This window comes from Nesoenas mayeri (assembly GCF_963082525.1).
Source record: "Nesoenas mayeri genome assembly, chromosome: 14".
Classification (NCBI taxonomy): Eukaryota; Metazoa; Chordata; class Aves; order Columbiformes; family Columbidae; genus Nesoenas; species Nesoenas mayeri.
Window position 1 is genome coordinate 2,815,503 of NC_137556.1, and position 21,392 is coordinate 2,836,894.

At 48.7% G+C, this 21,392-nt stretch overlaps 1 protein-coding gene across 1 annotated transcript; it reads right to left on the reverse strand.

Annotated features, from left to right (window-relative positions):
• Positions 1–16,840: 16,840 nt before the first annotated feature.
• Positions 16,841–18,501, reverse strand: NKX2-5 (NK2 homeobox 5; the record flags this gene model as incomplete). Its single annotated transcript, XM_080353583.1, has 2 exons — positions 16,841–17,451; positions 18,210–18,501. The coding sequence occupies 2 exons, from the start codon at positions 18,499–18,501 to the stop codon at positions 16,841–16,843; spliced, it is 903 nt and encodes a 300-aa protein (XP_080209709.1).
• Between the last annotated feature and the right edge of the window lie 2,891 nt (positions 18,502–21,392).

Consider the following 21,392-nt stretch of genomic DNA (forward strand, 5'->3'; position numbering starts at 1 on the left):
GTAGTACATTTGGTTCTCTCTTCCAATGTAACAGTTGATGAGGTTATTGAATATTTCTCAGTCATGCACATCTTAAGGTCTGCTTGTTAAGCAATAATGATATCGATTGATGATGATGTAATCTTTCCAAGATTTGATGGATGCAGGGCTTGTCACTTATAGATAAGGAAATAAGAGGGTGAATTGAACCAAAACTGTTCACAGGTGGAGAAGTCCGACTTCTCAGCTTTCTCTGCTGTGCGCTGCATTGCCCAAAGCTTGGCAGGAGAACAAATCTGAAATCGCATCATTTACATCCATGTTGTGTAAGCAATATAACCAGCTACAGCGGTAGCTGTGATTGTTTTCTCCCGGGCAATCCCTCCATTCTTGAAATTTTTGTTCCCTTTTGCCATGTGCTTCTTATTTCAGGAATCCAAATCTGAGCTTCAAAGTCTTGGTTTGATGTGACACTTTGGTAGGGACAGCTCATCTCTTTCCGTGTGGGGACTAAGGAGGGAATTACGAATACAGGAACGGAGCGCGTGGCGGTATCTTCTCTGCTTCTTTCCAAAAGATGGGCTGGATCTTTAGGCGTTGACTGGAGGCTCTGGAATTGCCGTCAGAGCTGTCGGAGTCGCCTCCGGCCGTGGCCGCGCTGGAGGAGCCTCGAGGGCTCGCAGGGGCTGGCAGGACTGCGTTCACAGGGGAGCACGACCCACAATCTGCTGCTTCCTTTGCACATCTGTCTTCAGAAACTGCCTGCAAAACCTTTAGCTTCTTTCTCTTAAAATACAAAGACTAAAATAGGAGCCAGGAGCAGAAAGCAAACACTAAAGCAGCTCCCTTTCCATGCTGATGTTTTATCAAAGTATGGAACAGTTTGATCATGTCAGATGTCCAATTATGTCAAAATAGATCTGTAAAATGAGCAGTAGTTTAATTAAAGTGGATAGTGAAGGTCTGAATAACAAAGATCAGGCTTCATTCATAAATTATGTTCTGAATATCGCTAAATCTACAGATAGACTGGTTAATAAGGGCACATCCACAAGGACCTAATTTTTTTCCTTCTGTTCTTTTTGTTTCTTCTTAAGTAATTTACTGAGGATTTTGAGAGGATGCATATTCTTACACCTCAATTATGACTTCAGTGATGCTGCATCTCTTGATAGACTCCTCCATTAACATGTTAATTCTGATACTGCATTTGAATGATTTCAGCAGACAGATCCTTGTTCTGCCTGGGCTGAGGCCAAACTCTGACAAGCAGCAGGTAACCACAGAGAGGGTCCATTTTCAAGTCCTTTACTGTCTATAATTATTTATGCTTCTGCAAGTCCACTGGAAAATGCCACCTAGCTGTGTCCATGTGTGTCTATAGATGCGCGTGGTTAAGGGCAGTGGAGGCAGCACTGAGCTTCTGCCACCATGTGATCAGGAAAAGTATTAAGCAGGTATATGGTCTTCACAGAAGCAAACACATGCATTAAATATGAACCCTATGGAATCACAGAATCATTTCAGCTGGAAGAGACCCTCAGGATCATCGAGTCCAACCATAACCTCACTCTGGCACTAAACCATGGCCCTAAGAACCTCGTCTAAATGCCTTTTAAACCCCTCCAGGGATGGTGACTCCAGCACTGCCCTGGGCAGCCTGTTCCAATGCCCCACAGCTCTTTCTGGGAAGAATCTTTTCCTGATATCCAATCTAAACCTCCCCTGGTGCAACTTGAGGCCATTTCCTCTTGTCCTATCACTTGCAATTTGGGGGAAGACACCAACCCTCTCTATGCTCCAACCTCCTTTCAGGCAGTTGCAGTCAGTGATAAGTTCTCCCCTCAGCTCCTGTTCTCCAGGCTGCACAGCCCCAGTTCCCTCAACAGCTCCTCATAAGAATGCTTCATAAAAAGCAGCTTTTATTTGCTTCTGATTTGGGGTTTGCTATTAATGTTGTGATTTTAAGCCTATTGTGTAAGTGTTGAGTGCCTAAATCATAACCTTGGAGCACTGGTGATTGCCTCTGTAGGGCGAGAGTTGTGGTAATCACTGCCGTGCCTCTGAGTGATGTCTTGGGTGCTAAAATGCTGGATGAATTGTAAGGGTGACGCAGCTGTGCAAAGTCATTAAAAATAATTTGGTAGGAGCTGTGAGAGGCAAATCTGGTGCAGGTGTCCCCCTGGGGTGCTGTGACATCCCGCCATACCTGGGACCACCATGGCCTCCCGCTTCCACTTGGGCTTCCTTTTATTTTTAACCTCGCAATGTGAGGCTGATCAGATGTTATCGCTCCTGACCTTTGTCTCCTGCTGCAACATCAGAGCTGACTTGCGTATCCCACTTATCTCCTGCTTTTAGAGGCTGCCAGGCGGGGTCACGGGCTGCGCCGCGGCGCTGGGGACCGTCCTGTCCCGCGGTTGGTGTCGGTGGCTGCATGAAAGGAAAATGCCACTCGGCTGCTCTGAGCCTGGCCTGGTGATAATGCTGCGTGTGTCCCTCTGGTCCCGCGATAAGCGCCCAAAGGGCAGGCAGGGAGAACGTCTCCTCGGGGATCAGCACACACCAGGCCCTATAGATAGAACCACATATATATAGAACAACATGAAAGCTTTTTGCTTTCTTCTTTTCAACAGCACGATGGCTGAGTATCACATCCAGGGACGCTTTCGGACCTGACCCTTCCAGGGGTCTGGTCTCGTTGTGCCCACAAGTTCTGCAGTTTGCATTGTCCCAACAGGAATGGAGATTTGAAACCAAAGCCCGCATGGGCTATGAAGTGTTATTTTTGCAGCCCAAATAAATGCACAAAGACCGAAGAGCGGTGGGCTGGTTTCCTTTTATCTTCAAAATGGACGGTGGGACAATTTTTTTCTGTTTGAGTTATTGGCTTTTTGTAGGTGTCACTCCACTACCAGTTATTTCTGCTGCTGATGGGAGATAACTCTGTCATTGGCATCTAGGTGCTGACATTATGGGCAGCTAGTCCGAAATGAAGATAAGACTTTACTATATTGAGCAAGTCTATTGATCCAGTTGGCCTCCTGTCCTGTGTCTGATAATAGTAAATACTTGATGTTTCCAAGAGAAGCAAGCCCTCCCCTGTTGTGTATATTGTTATATATAAAGTATATACATAAACAATATATAATATATGTATATCAGTGCTGTATATTTTGGATTTAAAAATGAATAATTCCTTTCTGAGCTGTGTTCTTAAAAGCATGATGCTTTGCTGCCTTTTAATTTGGATAGAGAACCGCAAACGCTGCTAAGGATCATAATGTTATTCCCATTTGTTTAAATGTCAGAGATGATATTTGAAAATAGCTAAAGCAAAAATGCAAGTAGCTGAATGCCAGCAGCTCCCAGCTTTCAGTGCCTGGTTTGTGCCAGTAATCTGTCTGCTTATGCAAACCAACCAGCCAAAAAAAGGAGGAGGGAGAAAAACACGTATATAATTCTCTTTATCTTCAGACTTTCAACTGTGATTTGTTTAAAATACTTTTGTCTTTGCATCGGTGTCTTTGGTAATTGCAGACTTTGACCCAAAATTAGTTCCTGATCTTCCAGGGACTTAATGGTAAATAACTTTGTAGGCAATAGGGTAATATTCATGCTGAAAGACAGCAAGTGAGAATTTACGTTCTCATTACTGCAAGTTAATTAATTTCTATGAAGATGTGGGTGGATGTTTAGATGAGCAGATTTCAACAAGAGCTTCTGGTCTTCTCATCTTGTCAAAAAGACGTTGCATTATGTGTCTATCAGAGCGTTCCAGAAAGGATAGAGAGCTTTGGGAGGAAAATTGCAAGTCAGGCAAGTGAAATGCCTGGATCAACAAGCAGTAAATATAGAATACTCCTCTCCAAAAGAAAAAACACTTATGTTCAGTACTAAAGTCTAGATGAAGGCTTTCCTTCTGCCTCTGCCAGTGGGAAGCTGCAACAGAGCTGCTTTTGTGGATCAAAGCCAGAAGATGTTAGTTCTTTCTGCACTGCCCCACAACATCTGGGGCATTGGGTTTGGTGTCATCATAGTAATAACTATGTTATTACTAAGTATTAATTAACATATCTGTTAATAATAAGTATTAATTAACATGTCTGAACCTTATTCTGGTGGGGAGCCTCGTCAGTGGCCCAGAGGAGACCACGTTCCCCGGGGCGAGCGGGGCCGCGAGTCCCTCGCTCAGTCCAGACGCAGCTCGGAGTTGCTGCAGCTTCTCCAGAAACGTGTTCATCAGCCCCAGACGCTGCCGGTGACAAATGACATTTTCTTTGTACACCAGGGCGTAAGATGTGATGTTTGAATTCAAGATCGATTATTTTTAACTGAAGAATGATAGCCCTGCGTCTAAATTATCTCAGGGCTTAATTCAAATCAGTTAAACCTTTTCAAAGGCTTATTAAAATTCCTTAAGTGTGTCCAACTTATCAGCAGTTGAGTGTCAATGGCATTATACAAATGTTGCTATTGGAAATAACTGTTAAGTATTGCTTGACTATATTATTCTCATATGTATATATTACGCCTGTGACTATTAATACTACTTAGTACTTACACGACTCCTTTCATCTGGTGATCATAAGCATTGCCCAGGGAAGCAAGTACCTTTCTCCCCTTTCTAAATATGGGAAAACTGTCAGGACCAGTGACCGTGTCTCATACTTGGGTTTAAGATCTTCCACTGAATCCTGCCAGGCTTGGCTCCTACTCGACCCTGAGGGTTTATAACAGGAGTTTTACTTGTGCTGCTGTAGCACCTAAACCTTGTCCCCTTCCATCCTGGAAGTGTCACCTTCTGTGTGGGGAAACACTGGGCAACAGCGATGCTGGAAAATGTACGTCTTGATATATAGATCAATGTAGATAGATGTGAGGCAGGGAGGAGGGGATACTGGGCTGTGTAGAAGACAGTGACAGTGGTTGCAGAGCAAAGGAAAGTTTGAGAGGAGTGAGGAAATGGCTCCAGAGAGGAGGAGGTTTGTGGCTCTTTCTGTGTCCCCATGCTGGCAGGAAACCTGGGAAAATCTGACCCAGTGTCTGGCACCAACCTCTTGCTGCTGTGAGAGAGGATGAAGAGGGGAGAGACAGTCTCTGGAGGGCCATGAATGCCATGAGCTCCGTGTTTCTGTGCTGATCCCCAGCAGCGAGGGAGGAAAAATCCTGGTTGGCAAATAAAGGCGCTGCCCGTCCTGGCATCCGATAGAGTGTGGGAGGTTCAGATGGGGCTGTTGATGTGCCTGTGTGTATGAATATCCAGCCAGAAATGCTTGGGATTAGTTCACAAGTGATCTTATATGTGGGGTTTTTTTTCCTCCTTCTTTATTCCCCTGCAGTGTAAATACATAGTTCGTAACCTTCTCAGGCAGACGTTTAGATTCTATACACATTGCTATTTATTTTTCACCGAGGTTCTTCTGTATGGCCAATGCATTTTGGCTGATCATTTATTCCAGAAGCCACTAGGTAGCACTGTGAAATAAAGTTCTGCTGAGCCCCGCGCTGTTTCGCACTCCCCTACACGATTGGGCTCAACAGAACTGAGACAACACGTGTGTTGAACATCTTGGAGTCTGCAAAGACCACAAGGGTGGGTTTTAAATGTTCTCCAGTGTCGGGTCCACAGTCACACATGGCATAAAACAGCCTTGATACAAATATTACACTATATGCCCGTAAATGTTTTGGATGCCACATCGCTACGTTAGGCGTGTGAGCTGCCCACCTGAGGTGATGAAGCGAACCGGGGGCTCTCAAAGCTGAAAGGCCAGGTTGAGAATTACGTGTTATGTTTTATTGTGCTTAGAAATGACTGTTGGCACCAAAACTCTGCAACACAGATGCTACAGACTTTGCCAAAATGATGAATCTTTGTGCTTTGGCGACAGCTGCATGTTAATGCCAAGATGTACTCTACTCAGATTAATGACACATTATTCTCATAATAAGCGTTTTGCTCTCATGAGAAAATGTCTTATTGCAATATAGTTTCATGATTTTATAGAGAAATTGGGAACTGACTCTTGTATTATTTTTCAGTTTGATACTCAACATTTTCTTTGAAACCGAGTTTAATCTCAATGAGATTTATGAATTCCTATGAGTTCTATTATATTTCTAATTTTCATTGGAATATACCACAAAGGAAAAGGTGTTGCCTTGGTTTATTCCATTAAGGGTTATTCTTCTGACTGAACAAAGTCAGGTAAAAAATGGGATTTGATTGTTAACTTGTTTTCATTAAATTTACTTCAGCCAGGTCAGATAAATATTTTGCATCATTAATGCTGGAATGATTCTAAAAATAAAACTAGCAAGGCGTGTATTTTAAGTTTTGAGCTTCGACACATCACTAAGTTAACATTCTGCATTTTGTTGAACTCAACTCTATAATCAACCGTAAAACAGCTGAACTGTGGAGCAGCTTCTGCATGTTTATATTTAAATACCCAGCAGCTAACGGTAACGTGTGTGACTGCACCAGCACCATATCGCTGCTTTTTAAAATTAGACCTCGCTCCGGCTGCCGCGGGGAGAGGAGACGCGATAAAGGGATTGAGCATCACGCTCTGCAATAACTGCCGGGCTTAAACGCTCGAGTTACAGAAACACGGAGCTGCCGGAAATGTCCCTGTTGTCCCTGCACGAGGGTCCCAGTGCGCACTGGTCGTTGTTAAGGGGTCCCAGTGCGCACTGGTCGTTGTTAAATCCTTTGGAGAAATTCAGCATCAGCTGAGGAGCTGGAAACCAGGCCAAGGAGATGCTTTTCCTGTAGCTGCTGTGGCTGTATCTAATGTAATTTGTTTTCGATCTCCAAAATGAAGCAACGGGACTAGATGATGGTTGTAGGTCCCTTCCAGCTGAACTATTCTATAATAGTGAGGTTCACAAGGTGTTTTTTGTGTTGGGGGTAGTTCACAACTGTCAGGGAAGTGCATGGAAAGTGCTGATCAAAAAGGGCAAAGTATTTGTACTAAAGGCTGGGTCTCATCTGGTGCGAGCCAAAAGCACCACAATTTAACTTGAAACAAGTGTCCTTATTTTGTCCTGTCAAGGGCCTGAATTGCTTGATGTTTTCACCTTTTTATAGGTTTGGCCACCCCGGCTTACGGCAAAATAACATTGTGGCATCACCTGTTGCTCTAATGGTGTCTGTTAACACTTGCTGGGTGGTTGCTTTACCTTATCTGGTTACTTCTGCAACATCTGCAAGCAAGTTATGTGGTATTTTCATCCCCCCTGAGGATTTATGGTGACCTCTTGGGGACCTTCATCATTGGATCAATACGCTTCTGACACCTGTAGATCAACATAAACTTGACCCTTGGTCTTGACAAATCTATCACCACGATGCCCTTTTTTTAAAGCATCCCCATCATGGAGAGTGAAGAGGGTTTGGGCTGGATGGAAACAGCGATGGTGGCTGCATAGAGCCCCATCCATCTCAAGGTCAAAAGTCAAAATGATAAAGGCAGAACGCTGGGGGAGCAGCTGGGGAAAGGTCCCAGTTTTTTGGGGAACAGCTGGGTCCCTGAGGGTGACACTGGTGTCTGGGGGACGAGCTCTGTAAAACGCTGTGTTGGGTGACAGCACCGTTACCTCCGCGGGGACTTCTGATAAGGCGGGATGCACTGCTTTAAAAAGCCTCTGGTTGCGCTCATCCTATCTTTAGCTCAGGTCATCAGAACCTGTTTTCTGTTTTGAAAAGTCAGTTCCTCTCCATGCAACGGCTTCCCTGCACTCACCCGCTGTCCAGTTCTCCAAAGCAGGGATTTGTCTGTGTCTTTGCAGCCCAGCAGGTGATGGAGGACCCTGTTCTGCACCTGAACTCTGTCTCCATAGCACAACGCATGAGGTTAAACGACCATCACAAGATTCCCCATCAAATGAATGGCAGGGTTAGGATTAAAATAGGGTCTTCCCAATTCTAAGGTCTTGCCAACTCTGAGTTTACTGAATAAAGCAAAGCAGTAAGCAGTGCAAGCAGCAGCACTAATACACATAAGAGCACTCTTCATTATAGCTAATTACAGTAAGGCTGTATTTTCAGAGGGTGATTTTCATGTTTTTTCCCAAAAAAGTTTTCCACAAAATGTTAGAAACTCAATTCCCAAATCATCAGTTCTGGTTTTAAGCAAAATAAAAACATATAGAATGAAGTCCTGTGGCCTGCACTATCTAGAAGAAATGCAAAATCAGTTCAGAAAAACGTTTCCATTTCCCTCAGAAGGTGGATGGGATGCTGCTCTCCTGGTTGATACAACAGGAATGGTCTCAAAGGAGACTTTTGATCTGAGAGCGTCTGTCTGATGCATTTTGAAGAGGATGATGCTCTTCAATGGCACACACCAAAATCCGCAAAACTTGCGTGATGTTATTTCTCCTAAAAAAGAATGAACAAGGTGGTGTAAGTGGGAACTAATTGCTTGAATGGCCTCTACTGTCTTAGACACCTGTGCCTTGATCTGAACTTGACTCCTGTCACTTACGGTCTCCAAACATGTCACATTGACTTCTGGATGAAAGGAGCAAGTAGAGCTAATGGGTCTCAATGTCTTGATTTCAGCTGCAGTTGGGAGCAGGTGTGTGGAGGGAAGGAACCTGCCTGGAAAACAAAAGGAATGGCTGTGTGGGAGGTATGGGGAGGAGGAGAAAATAGGAGACATTTCCTTCTGTTCTGCAGTTAGTCTGTCTGTCTTCCAAGGTAAATCTTGGAGGTTCAACTTAGCTTTCCTGGAGAAGAATCTTTAAACACATTACTTTTGAATTTGTAGCAAGGATGCATTTTACTGTTGGGAGCAAATAAACGTCTGACTTTGGCAAAATACCCTCTCTGTTCCGTTTTGGTCATACGCTGCAATTTGAATGGATTTATCCCCAAAATACCTTTCTACGTCAGACAAGTTGAGCATAGTGGTATTGATGTTCACCAGAAGAACACCCTGTGTCATCAGAACTGAGATCGTGGGTTCTCTGTGCTGTAAAGCTGGAAAAAAGAGCCTTGGATTTAAGATTGAGTCTGTATTATATGCCACTAAGAAACATATTTTTACCAACCTTTGCTTTGGGAGCTCCCTTGCTCTGTCTCAAGTTCTTTAAGGCCAAAAAGGATAAGTAAGGTGGTCTTGTCTGATATCTTTGATGATACAGTCCAAAGTGTCTTTCTCCTTACATTCTCCTTGCCTTTCTCTGTTTGAGTATATAAAATAGCAGCATGGTACCTACTGTCCAGTACAGCTCTTCTTGCAGCAAACCTTGTGCAACTCTTGCTGTGACCAAGAAGTCCAGCGAGTCAAAAGTACTGGAGAAGAAAGTTCTGATGTCACATTAATTATGGCTATATGTATTTGCTAAGTGTAAGTAGATACAGACAGAGAGGGTAAAAATGTATAATAGGAGTCCAAAGCACTCAGCTGTTATCTGTTAGGGGGAAAAATAAGGGAAACTCTGGGTGTGTACAAGGAAAACCATTTCCCTGGTTATTTTTATGGGATTTAAAATAAGATTGGAATCTGAAATTGATTCTTTCATTCGGAAAACTTCACCAGGGCTCAGCCATTGGTGCAGGAGCTTTGATGTGAAACTTTGGGGTTTCCCCTCTAACGCTCCCTGATCTAAGTAACTTGAGTTAAATCCCTGTCTCTGGATGTGCCGTTTCATCAATGAAGAAGTGTAGTTAGTTGTTATTTTCGATAGGATATAAACCATGTATTTAGCGACTGTGGCTGAGCGTGCCCCATTGGTCTCCAATGCAGGACGCGGTGCTGCCGCCGCACAGGTTGGTTTTACTGGGTGTACTGGACACCCTGCCCAAAGCCATCTGTCATCTCCTGGTGTGACCTCGGGCCACCTGTCTGGCCCACGCAAGGCCAGCAATTAAAACCTGAGTTAATGAAGACAGCGAGACATGAGAGGGCTTTTCATGAGCTGATCAAAGGGGCAGAGCACGGTGTTTTCACAACCCGAATATTGAAACCATCAGGACTGGAAATGTGGTTAGAAAAGAAAGAAAAGCAAAGAGGACATTTGGAAATGAACCTACAACTGTCCCTGTCGTTCCATTGTGCTGCACTAGGGCTGCTTCTCTCAGCTGTTCTTACTCTTCCCCCCCAAAAAAAAATCATCAAGTTTTTAGTTTCATTTTGTTACATGGGAAATAATATTTGCTTGTATAAAAACGAAATGCTACAGGTAGCGTTAGCACCAAGGACTGAAAAGGGAAATTCGCTTTCCAATTCTAATACCTCATTGCTTAAGAAATCACGTAAGTTTATATTTTCAAGGTGAAATACTATGGGCTCTAAATTGGTGTCTAACCAGCCAAAGGTAGTCACCTCAGGCCTGGCTCCCAGAGATGCCAATGACCAGCAGCTCTCACTGATGTTTTCCTTTTTCACCTAAAAGGAGAAATCAGCCCGAGGTCCCAGCCGGGCACACGGGATGCCTGCGAGTGTTGGATCAGAGATATGGCAGAACGACTCTTTTTATAGCAGCAATTCCACTTTCCTGTCTTCAGAACTGAGGTTAAGTAAAGCAGTTTTTTTGGCCTTGCTTGAAAAGGGCTGTCTAGAAACACGGCAGTGAGAAACCCGCATTCTGAGCAGGGCTGTATGCGTGGCATCTGGATGTTTAGTGCCTATAGGATGGGGACTCTTGCAATACCTGTGGATGTATGAGGTATGGATTGCTCTCTGGGCATGTAATTAGAAAGGAAAACTCAGATATACCACATAACCCAGAACAAATACAAAAGCTTTTCTAACCCTCATAAGCAGAAATAAATAGCATAAGGATACCAAAGACTCGGCATGGGAGGATGCCAGAAATGTGGCCAGGTGTCAGCGTGTCCATCTGCTTCCCCTCTGAGCCCTCATCCGCTGCCCATGTTGGAATGAGAATCTTCAGTGGGATTAACCATGTCCGTAAAGTGAAGTGTGTGGAAGTGCAGGGTGGATCTGGACCCGTCTCTGTGGGTGCCCAGCGGGGAGGGAAACGCAGCTGACCCTGCATGGTGCATAAAGCAACACACAGAACCTCAACTCAGCCAAGATTTCTCTCTTCCTTCCCTGAAATAGCATAAATGATCTCCTTGATATCATTAGAAGTGACTTGCAAAAACTAGGCAGTAGAACTTCATTCTAATTTTTTGGTACTTAAAAATATATACTTCTTTGACTTAAATGGTTTTGGGTTTTCTTTGTGGCATGTTCTTTGACAGCTCCTCCCGCTGACAGCTCTGTGTGTGTCTGCAGGCTGCATCTCCACTGGCTGTGGCCACCGCTCTGAAAGCAGCTTTTATTTCTCATAGATAATGACAATAAAAAGAATCCTGGCCGGGAAGATGGGATTTGGGGGCAATTTCTAGGAGCTGATACTGTCACTTATTCAAAGCTTATGCTGGAGGACAATTCAATCTATTTAAGAAATGTCTGCTGTGCTAAAATTAACTCTGGTGTATTCTTGTGGCAACAGGCTGCACCAAATCCTATTCCAAATACACAGAACTCCTTGAAAAATGCTTCTGAGAGTAGGTGTTTTTAACTACGGGAGTTCATAATTTGTTCAACCACCAGATTTGTTGGTTCTAGGACTAAAACTCTAAAATGCCTTTCTAAATCATGTTTATTATGTTTCTTACTAAGTAGTAGTTAGGACAGTTCACAGAATTTGAAATACTTGACAAACTTGCCTTTCTTTTCCTATTTGAGCCTGTTAACTCTTGACCTTGCCCACTGTACAGCAGAGTCATTCATGCTTATTTCTCCTTCAGTTTACCCATTTCCACAAATAGTAATTTAGCTCCAGGATGTCTCCCCAAGACCAATTAATTTACCCAGAGAAATAAGATCATTTTGGCAGCTAAGATATTCTCCCCTTTTGCAAGCTTTTTCTTTAGGTAGCTTTTTTTCCAGCACATCAAACTAAGCAAATATTAAGTGACTTGTGCCAATGGTATTGGTGAACCCCTGCACTTGCACAGCCCCTGCTCACACTTGTATGGGATTGAGGGTCTGTCTGTGCTGACCCAATTGCAAACACGATGCGCCTCTCTAACAGAGCTGGGAAAAGGGCCCAGTAGCTGTTTCAAGCATCAGTCTGGGGCAAGTCCATGCAGTACCATGATGGAAATGGTAGAGATGCTTTAAAACTGGTCGATGAGCTAAGGCACAACAGCACAACCTTCACTGTGGCTGGAGGCAGCAGAAATAATCTGGTGCTTTCACTCTGTGTTTGCTGAGGGCTGCAGTGGGAAGTGAGGAGGCTTTGAGATCCTTAACGATCCCTTGTTGGTACCTAGAAGGAATAAAATCTGTGTGGATCAGTGAGGTGCAGGAAGCAGAAAGGGTGAGGTGTCTGTTGAGGCTGGATTGGAGTCTGCACTAAAATAATAAAGCAAGCTGTTTTGAGGAAAATCTGCTGGAAAAAAACCCACTGGAATCCCCTTCAGTGTCGAAGAGAACTGAGGAGAGGTTCGGAAAGGGCTGTTCCGAGGATCATCTTGTCGCTAAATGGGGTTTTCGTACTGACTGATGCTCTGGAGTGGCAGGGTTTAAAATGACCGCAGGAGACAGGTAGTGAATTTCGAGTCACTTATTCCATGTCACGTTGCTAAACGTTTATTGATTAACCCTCAGAGATGTACCGCCTGTGCTTGATCTTCTGTTAAGAGAAATCTCCACTTCCCTGTATTTCTGCATCAGAATGTAGCATCGAGTTCTTGTTGTAGTCATTAACTAAGCACCCAAGAATTAAAAATCAGACTCCAGCCTGAAAGCCTATCCGGTTTTTTTGCTTTGGAGACAACTGCACAGTGGCACCTTAAAGGTGTTGATTCTTCTTAATAATCCCCATTAACAAGAAATCACTTACTGCTGATAGTGATCTAAACTGTTGTCAGTGAGATGAATTAGGAGCAGGGAGTAGGGAGAGGGGGCTGTTGATCTGTTGTTTTCCTGCTGGGCTTCTTGGGAACATTGAAACATTTGGCCAGTTCCTGCCAGGACCGTATCTCCTTGGTTTCTGATAGTTTTATATGTGAAAACTCCTTGAAGTTAAGGAATAAAATTCTGGCCACAGATGCACTTCAGGAACTGCAGGGGAGTTACTTGGGAAAAACAATTACTTCAGTTCCTAGAAAACCACTGAAGGTGAGGGATTTGGTATCAGTCCCTTGCAGCTGACAACTTGTTCCTGTACAAATGTGGATTCCAAATAGTTTGTATAAACCTACCAGATGCAGTTTGTCTCAAGAAGACAAGTGCTGAGCTGCACTTGCCCTGTTGTTACCTTCAGGAAGAGCTGGGGTGCTGGATCATTCTAAAAAATGGTCCAAAATGGGGAAATGAATGTCAGTGTCAGGCTGTGTGATTAAAAAAAATAAACAGCAAAACAAACCCACAAAAAGTCCCAACAGACCCAAAACAAAACCCAACCTGAAGAAAGGACAGTGAGATCAAATCAAAACACAAATCTTATTAAAACCTCTCTCCTACACCCCTTAGCCTGCCCCAAACATGGACAGGATCTCTGATTTTGGGTTCCCTGGGGAAATGCCAGTATCTTGCAGTTTCCTCTACAATCATGTTTTCTAAGCACAAGCTTTTCACATTGCTCTGTAGATACAAAACACTTCAGGCTCAGGCAGAGAAACGTCAAGTTGGATGCATTCAGTTTTTCAAAGCCTGTGAGAGGACAGGACTTGGGAAAGCCCATAGATGTAATGCGGTGTGTGCCGGCAGCCTCGGTGCCTTCGGAAGTCCCGGGGAGACCTTTTACCATCCCCTGACCCTGTTGGCTGCACTGGCCGCAGAGGCTGTTCCAGCTGCGGAGCTGCAGGTGAGGCAGACCTGGAAGAGCAGGACTGGTGCCAATGGGGTGTCTGTGCATGTGAAAGCAGAGAGCCCCCCTCGGCCAAAATCGGTGTACTGGGGGTTAATTACTACTGTATATCTCTCTTACACTTCCCCATAATCCATCTAATGAAAGATCTTTACCCTGTGCCTCGCTGGGCTGCTGGTGCTGCTGCCAGAGCTGGGCGGCCACGCTGTGCTTGGCCTCAGCCAGCTGCGGTTGTGTCCTCTGCCTGAATCGCTTTCTGAACCGGCTCCAAGGCTCCAGCTGCTGTTCCAAGCCCCTGTCTTATCCTGCCGTGCATCTGCTCGTGATGCAATTCCCACAGGAGTGGGGAAAAGCAGGGAGGAGGGGAGCATGCAAGCAGCAGTGTGGGCAGGGGCTGTAGTACATCCATCCCTTTTGAGAATTAGGCACAGTGCAGTCCTGGAAATTGGACCCAAAGCCAGTGCCCGGAACAGCCTCTACAGAACAACAGCAGGCCAAATCCCACCAGACAGTCGGATTCCTTGATAGCTGCAGCTCTGAGATATTATAGGAGGAAAATAAACAGATTTGAAGAAATTAAGGGATCTGAGGAATGGAAAGGATGTTCAACATATGTGGAAGTGAGCGGAGTGCTGTGCTGATGTGCCAAGGCAAGTTTCTCCCATGGCTTTTGTTAGAATCTCAGTGCAGTCCATCTTGGTAGACCGCTTAATAAAGGACCCTACTCAGGAGGAGCTTTCAAAAGTAGTTGTTCATGTTTTAGCTAAATCTTACATCGTTGGCCCTCTTAGACCAAAGTATTTTCTGGCTAACTTGATGCCTCTCTACCACCTGTTGGAGTCTGCGAGTCTTTCCAATCCAAAGCCTGTAAGGGAAGAGGATCCTAGGATTGAAGAGGTTTCAATGAAGAGGAGAAGTAGCCTCTGCTTCTTTCTGGGCTGCACAGCTGTGGGGCTGGTCCCAGCTCCTGTGCACTTGTGGGCAGGCAGTCCTGTGTCCCTGCTTCAGGCTGGCAGGCTCTGGTCCCCTTTGTTGTAACAGACCCAAGGTCCCTCTGCCCCTCAGGGGTGTCCCCAAGGCAGACTCTCCTGGTGGGGGTGGCAGAAGGCCACTATTTGCCCAGCCCCGAGTCCCAGGCCACTGTCTGCTCTCCACACTGAATTAGGGGTTTTCTGAGCACCACCCAGGGTTCCTCTTCCATTTGCAGAGATAGGAAGGAGGTTGGAGCTCCTTATCTGTGCAATCCTACCTCGGGGGGGCGGGGGCTGTGTGGTTGGTCCCCTTGGGAAGGAGGAATAGAGACTGCAGGCAGCTTCCATTCACCGGCAGCCTTTCATCCCATGTCCCAGGGCCACAGCCACCCTGTCTCCATCCCTGTTTACTGATGGGGCCGATACGGCCAACGCAGGAGAGGTTGCAGGTTCCCCTAATCGCCTTATCACCGGGCCGGACAATCTCAGACACTCAGAGGATGTTTTGACTGCGCTGAATTACAATGTTTGTTGTTTCTCACTCCCAATAATTGACATTTGATAGCGACTACTGTAAAAGCGGCCGAGGGGCTGCGAATGAGGCAGAGGGGAGGCAGGAGCCGGGCGGTGGGGACCCCCTCTCTCTGCCCCTGGGCAGTCTGGGGACACGCGGGGGATCCTTTGTTCCTCTTCCCCCATGGGGACAGGGTGCAGAGGGGCTGCGGAAACCAGTTCTCCTCCGCCAGAGCCCGAGCCCCTTGGTTTATGAGTTGGGGTGTTTGTACACCCCTTGCATTGCTTCTTTGTGCAGGGAATAAAGCAGCCGCTTGCTCCCCGCTCCCGGGGATTAGGACAGACGCGGTCACCGCCCGAGGGGAACGAGATCGGTCCCGATCCCGGGACGAGGAGGATGGGACGCGGCCGGTGCACAGCGGTCCCGCCCGGGCTGTGGGCTCAAAAAGTGGCTTTTAAATTCTTTTTGAAAGGCGTTAAAACACAAGTAGCTTTGGTACGCGTCAAAACGGGAATTTCTGAAGTTACACAAAGCGGGGAGGGGTGAGGGGGGGACCGGCAGAGAAAGGCTCCCGGAGCAGAGGAGGCGGCACATGAGGTCGGGGAGAGCCCCGGGGCGGGCGGCTCCGCTCCCCACCGCCCACCGGGGCTGTTGGGGGGCCCGGGCCGCACAAGGAAGGTCAGGAACGCGCGAAGTTAAGCCACTCTCTTTAATGACAACTCGCTGATCTCCATCAGCTTGTACAGCAAAGGGAAACACGTACGAACGGGCGGCGGGGGCGAGGGGCGGACAGTGCATTTCAATCCTAACTCACGTTTTAGTGCATAACCCTATGGGGATCTGGCAGGTCGGAGTGTCTGTAATCCTCGGCCGGGTTGGGGTGGGGGAGTTTGTCCTCATCCGTGCGCTGGCGAGAGCCGCCGGCCCCGCTCCCGGTCCGGCCCCGGGCACCTGCGGGCGCAACCGAGGCCGGCGTTAGCAGCTCTGCAAGGAGAGACCTGGGGGCTGGCGAGATGCTGAACTGGCCGGACAGCGGGGACCGTACGGGAAGTGCAAAAATTAAACGTGGATCTCAATAATAATTAGTATAGAGTAAAAATCAAAGGGGGAGGGGGGAATTTGTAGGGCTTGGCTCGCTGTTGTTTGGAACAAGTCAAGCAAATTGACCGTCTGCTTTGTAGGAAGTAATGAGGGAATTATCGGGGCGAAGACCCCGGTGGAAGGGAAGGCGAGAGGGGCCGGGGCCAGGCGCACCAGTCGGGCGGTGCAGGCAGCACCGAGCCCCCCTGCCCGTCTGGCCCCACACGGAGCGCGGCCACCGCACGAAACGCTGAAAACCTCCCCGCTGGAAATGGCCGCCGTAGTAATGAACTTCACCGGGGTGCTACACAGAACTGTCCGCATCCCCCGCAGCCTGGCAATGTCCCGAGACCGGCTCGCAAGCGCGGCCGAAGCCCTTCCATCCCCGGCGGTGCGGTCCCGTCGGCGGCCGTGGCCCACGGAGCGGGGCAGGCTGTGTGCGGGGGGGGCTCTACCAGGCTCGGATTCCGTGCAACGTGGAAATCCCCGCGTTCCCCTGCGGGATGGGCGTCTGCACTGAATTCAAGTCCCCGACGCTGAAGTTCATGAAGTTGTTGCCGGCCGCTGAAGGCTGCATGGTCTGCATGGACGGGTAGTTGCAGTTGTAGTTGGCGTTGCAGGCGGGGCTGTTGTAGTTAGTGTACGCGGGGTAGGCGTTGTAGCTATAGGGGTTAATGCTGACATTGTACGGCGAACTGTATGGAGAAGACTCCCCCAGGCAGGGCTTTCCATCGCGAACCAGCACCGGCACCGCTATCCGCCGGGGGGGAGGGATGCCCACCATTTCGAGCGTCTGATCCTGTCTCTGCCTTTTGCATTTATACCTTCGATTCTGGAACCAAATTTTCACCTGGGTGGAGGTGAGCTTTAGGACGTTCGCTAGATGGTCTCTCTCAGGAGCCGAGAGGTATTTCTGCTGCTTGAACCTTCTCTCAAGTTCGTAGACTTGGGCTTGAGAAAAGAGGACGCGAGGTTTCCTTCTCTTCCTCTGTCTGGGGCGCTCGGGATCTTCCAGATCTCTTTTCTCCTGTTCCAGGCTCTTGTGCAGGGAACACAGTTCTGCTGCAAAATAAATAGGCAAAGGAAAAAGGGGAAGGAAAGGAAAAAAGTGCCAAAAAATAAAGCGATATTCAATAAACCGTGTGCCCTGTGAGTGAGCGGCGCTTCCCCGATCTCTCTGCACCCTGGTCCCGCAGGCCGCCGCGGTGACCCTCTCCTGCATGGGACAGGCCCTGCCCCACTCTTCTACCTCTTTAGCAATTTTCCGTCGGTCTTTTTGGTTCCTTGTTTTATTTGAAAACAAGAATGCTCCGTGCACTGATCTGAGTCGCGACAGCCTGTGCCACTGCATGGATTTGTCGCACGTAGCCTTTCTACTGACTCCTACCCGGACCCCATGGGCGTACGTTCCAACCGAGAGACTTAAACATAAAATGTGTCTCCTAATTTCTCTCTGGACAAGCTCGAGGCCTCGCGTATCATCCTGCAGCTTTGCCCGTCCCGTTGGGCAGCCGGCGCGGCTGTAGCCCCGGCCCCGCTCGGGGGATGCTCGGGGGATCCGCAGGGATGTCCCGGGTGGGGGTCGGTGGGACTCTGCCCGCGGTGGGTCTGTCCCTCCCATGCACTGCGGGGCCACGATGGGCTAAAGATGCTCAGCGAGCCTTGAGGCCGGGCGCGGTGCTTCCTGCGCGGTCCTCGCTACCCCTGGGCACCCAAAGCTGCCCCGGGCTGCGGGTCACCTTCCCCTTGCCCTCCCTTTTTCTTAGCTCGGAGGCTACCGGCGAACCCCGACCAGCACCGCCGTTACTCGCTGACTTTACCTTTCTTGTCCGCCTTGGTGTCCTTGGCTGAGTCCATTTCCACGTAGCTTTTAACGTAGTAGGAGCCGGGGAAGGCGGCGGGTTTGGCCGAGTGCGGCTCGGGCAGCTCCTCCCGCAGGTCGGGCAGGGCCGGGGGGTCGGCGTTGAATGTCTCCTGCTTGAAGGTGGCCAGCATGCAGGAGGGGGAGGCCAGGGAGGAGAGCTCCATGGAGGCCAGGCCGCCCTGATGCTGTTCCAGGTTCAAAATATCCTTGACCGAGAAGGGTGTCGTTGTCACAGGACTAGGAAACATTGCGGAGGGGAGCAGGGCAGCGGCCGGAGCCCAGGGTCATGGAAAAGGAGGCGGGGAGCAGCCAAGCTGGAGCAGTGGTGGAGCGTGGGCTCACCGAGGGGGCACATAGCATTCCCGCGAGTAGCCTTGACTTGTGCACTGGAGGCAGGTAGGACCAGACCATAAGGGAAGGGAAGGAGGGACTAGGCAGTTTTTGGGTAACTTTAGCTTTCTATTGGCCAACATTGCAGTGATGGTATGAGAGATGCAAAGTTCCATGTCACCTAATATAGTAATACATCTCAAAAACATCCCCACTCATTTAAAGGGGCGGCACTGCATTTATCCAGCTTTTCCACGCTGAGTTTGTTGATCCATTAAAAAAAAAGATCCAGAATGGCCTAATGTGTACAAAGCCACTATCTGATGCCATCTATCATACAGTCAGATTAAACAAACAGGCCAGGAGGAAACCATCAACCAAATATGTGCTGATTTGATTTTTTTTTTCTTTATTTTTTTTTTTTTTTTAACGAGGGAAAGGAGCTTTCGTTTTTACAATTCTGCAATATTCGATCGCAGGAACTAGAAAACGTGAGTTCGCTGTTGTGTGAAGCGCATTCCAGGGGAGATCCGCGTTTAAGGTTTATACAGATATTCTGAAGTAGCATAACGCCCGCAAAATCCAGCTGATAGGAGAGAGAGCCTAAACAGCCCTGCCTGGCTTTGGAGGGGGGAATGCTGGTTGGGTTATTCCCCACCACTGTTTGTAAAGCTTTCAAACAGGCAAACACACAAGTAGCATTGTCTGCGAGAAGGGTGGGTTAAAGGCGTTGCAAATATACAGGGTCTTGGGGACGGGAAACCTGCCCCTGGGTTGCGGCCGGGAGCGGGCACCAGCCCCGGCACTGACCAGGTCCCCGCAGGCCCCGGGATTCCCGGGTAGAAGTGGGAGCTCGGCAATTTAACGCGTTTGGGGTCGATGAAATAAACCTTAACGGCAAAGTCGCAGGTCGAGGAGGGGCGTTACAGAGCTTTCTGGCTTCGGGGGGGAAGGAAATAATAGTAATAAAAAATATCCTCTAGCGACTTCTTCGGTGCAGATGGGCTCGTCCCCTCTGAGCCCCGGAGTGGCCGAGGGTGGCGGGAGGTAAAGCCGGGGCCGGGGGCCGAGCGGAGAAGCCCCGCGGGGATGCGGTGAGTTGGGGGGTCGCAGGGTTAGTTTTGCAAATCCTTCCTCCTCCTGCAGACGGAGGAAATCCTTCAAGGCCGGTAAAAACGCGGGCACCTGCCCGCAGCTGCACTCTGGGCTGCTCCCTCCTGAACGTGCGTGCTGCTGTCCCCTCTCACACTCCCGCTCCCGAGTTTTTGTGTCTCGATACCCTCGGGCTCCATTCCGGGGAATTTAGCTAAGGATACTTGGCAGACGGTGCTGTGCGTTTCGTTGCGGTCTCCGGGGACCACTGCTGGTGCAGCAGCAGCCAGGGTGCTCACAGCCCCTCGCAGCCGTTTGCGGGTGTCCTGGGAGCGGTTTGTTCGCGAACCAGATCCGGATCTTGAGATGAAAGTTGGAGCGATTAGTGTGGATGGGGAGGCCTGAAATATTCCTGTTTAATGAGAGGAGGCGGGCAGCCATCTCCTTCTTGGCGGCTGCGTTTCCTGCGGACTTCCCTGGGAAAGCAGTGCCCGAGGCTGCTCGGAGCGCATTTTCCTCGGTGGCAGGAAAAGGGATGAGGTGCCCGGGAAGGTGGAGGCAACCGCGGAGCTCGGCTCGGGAGAGGGACCTTGAACCCGGACTTTGCCGAGTGTCTGCGGGACCCCTTGCCCTCTGCACCGCCCGGTGATCTTTCTAACCTCGTCGCCTCCTTTTTATTAGAAGCTAATCGGGATAGGTTAGATAAATACTCACATAACGAACTGATCCCCATCTCCCCCAAAATCCAGACCCACCCCCGCAGATTCTTCTGCCTTGATGGCATCCACCTTCCTTGGGATGGAAGAAACGGGGTCCAGTGCTCACTGCCTCCATCCCGGGCCCCAAACGGCCTTCCCAGCTCAAGCCCGGAGCTCACAAGGCAGTGCCTACCCCAAAGGTTCCCTTCTGCTCGGTTAACACGGAGGAGAAAGCGGCCCCGACCCGATGGGTGCCCAATCTCGGCCGCCCCGGGCCCGGAGCGCATCCCCGACGGGGCAGCCCCGCCGGCGGGCTCTGCACCCACCGGGAGGGGAGCTGCCGGCAGACACATGGCTGTGAACCGAGGATTGACGGGTTTCCTCCAGCCTCCCAATCACACGGCGGCCCCCGATCGATGTGGGCCCGGCTGCAAAGGGTGGAAGTGATTAATTGAACGATAAGCCGGAGCTATCATTTGGAATGTCATTAATGCGTCGGGGAGACATTCATTGGAGACAGACAGCGTTATCTCCGCTTTATCTTCAACAATGCATCACTTTTAATACTGCAGTTTAGAAACAAATGGGGGCTTTAGCCTTAGCCCTTCTCTTCGTGTTTATATTTTTGGAAGAATCACAACTAGTGGGAGTCCCGGGCTCGGCCCCCTGATAAATGAACATTAGCACTTTTTAGAACTACTGTATCAACAAAAAGAGCTGCAGGGCCGCAATAATTGGTGAAAAAGCAAACACTCCGCAAAGAGCGGCCAGGTCTGCTCTGTGTCTGGCTGATTGATGAATAAGTTACTGACATACAGCAGCTCACGGACCTTCCGGGTCGGGGCTCAGGACCCATTTCTCCCCCCCCTCTTTCCCCATTCCGCGGTGCTCTCTAGCAGCCCGCTGTAGCCAGGATCCGACTGCAAACGGCATCTCGACCGAGCAGAGGGGACAAAGGCGACCGCTTCACCCAGCTCCGGCCCCTGGGTGCAGCCCTCAGGCGCCGCCGCTCCTGTCCC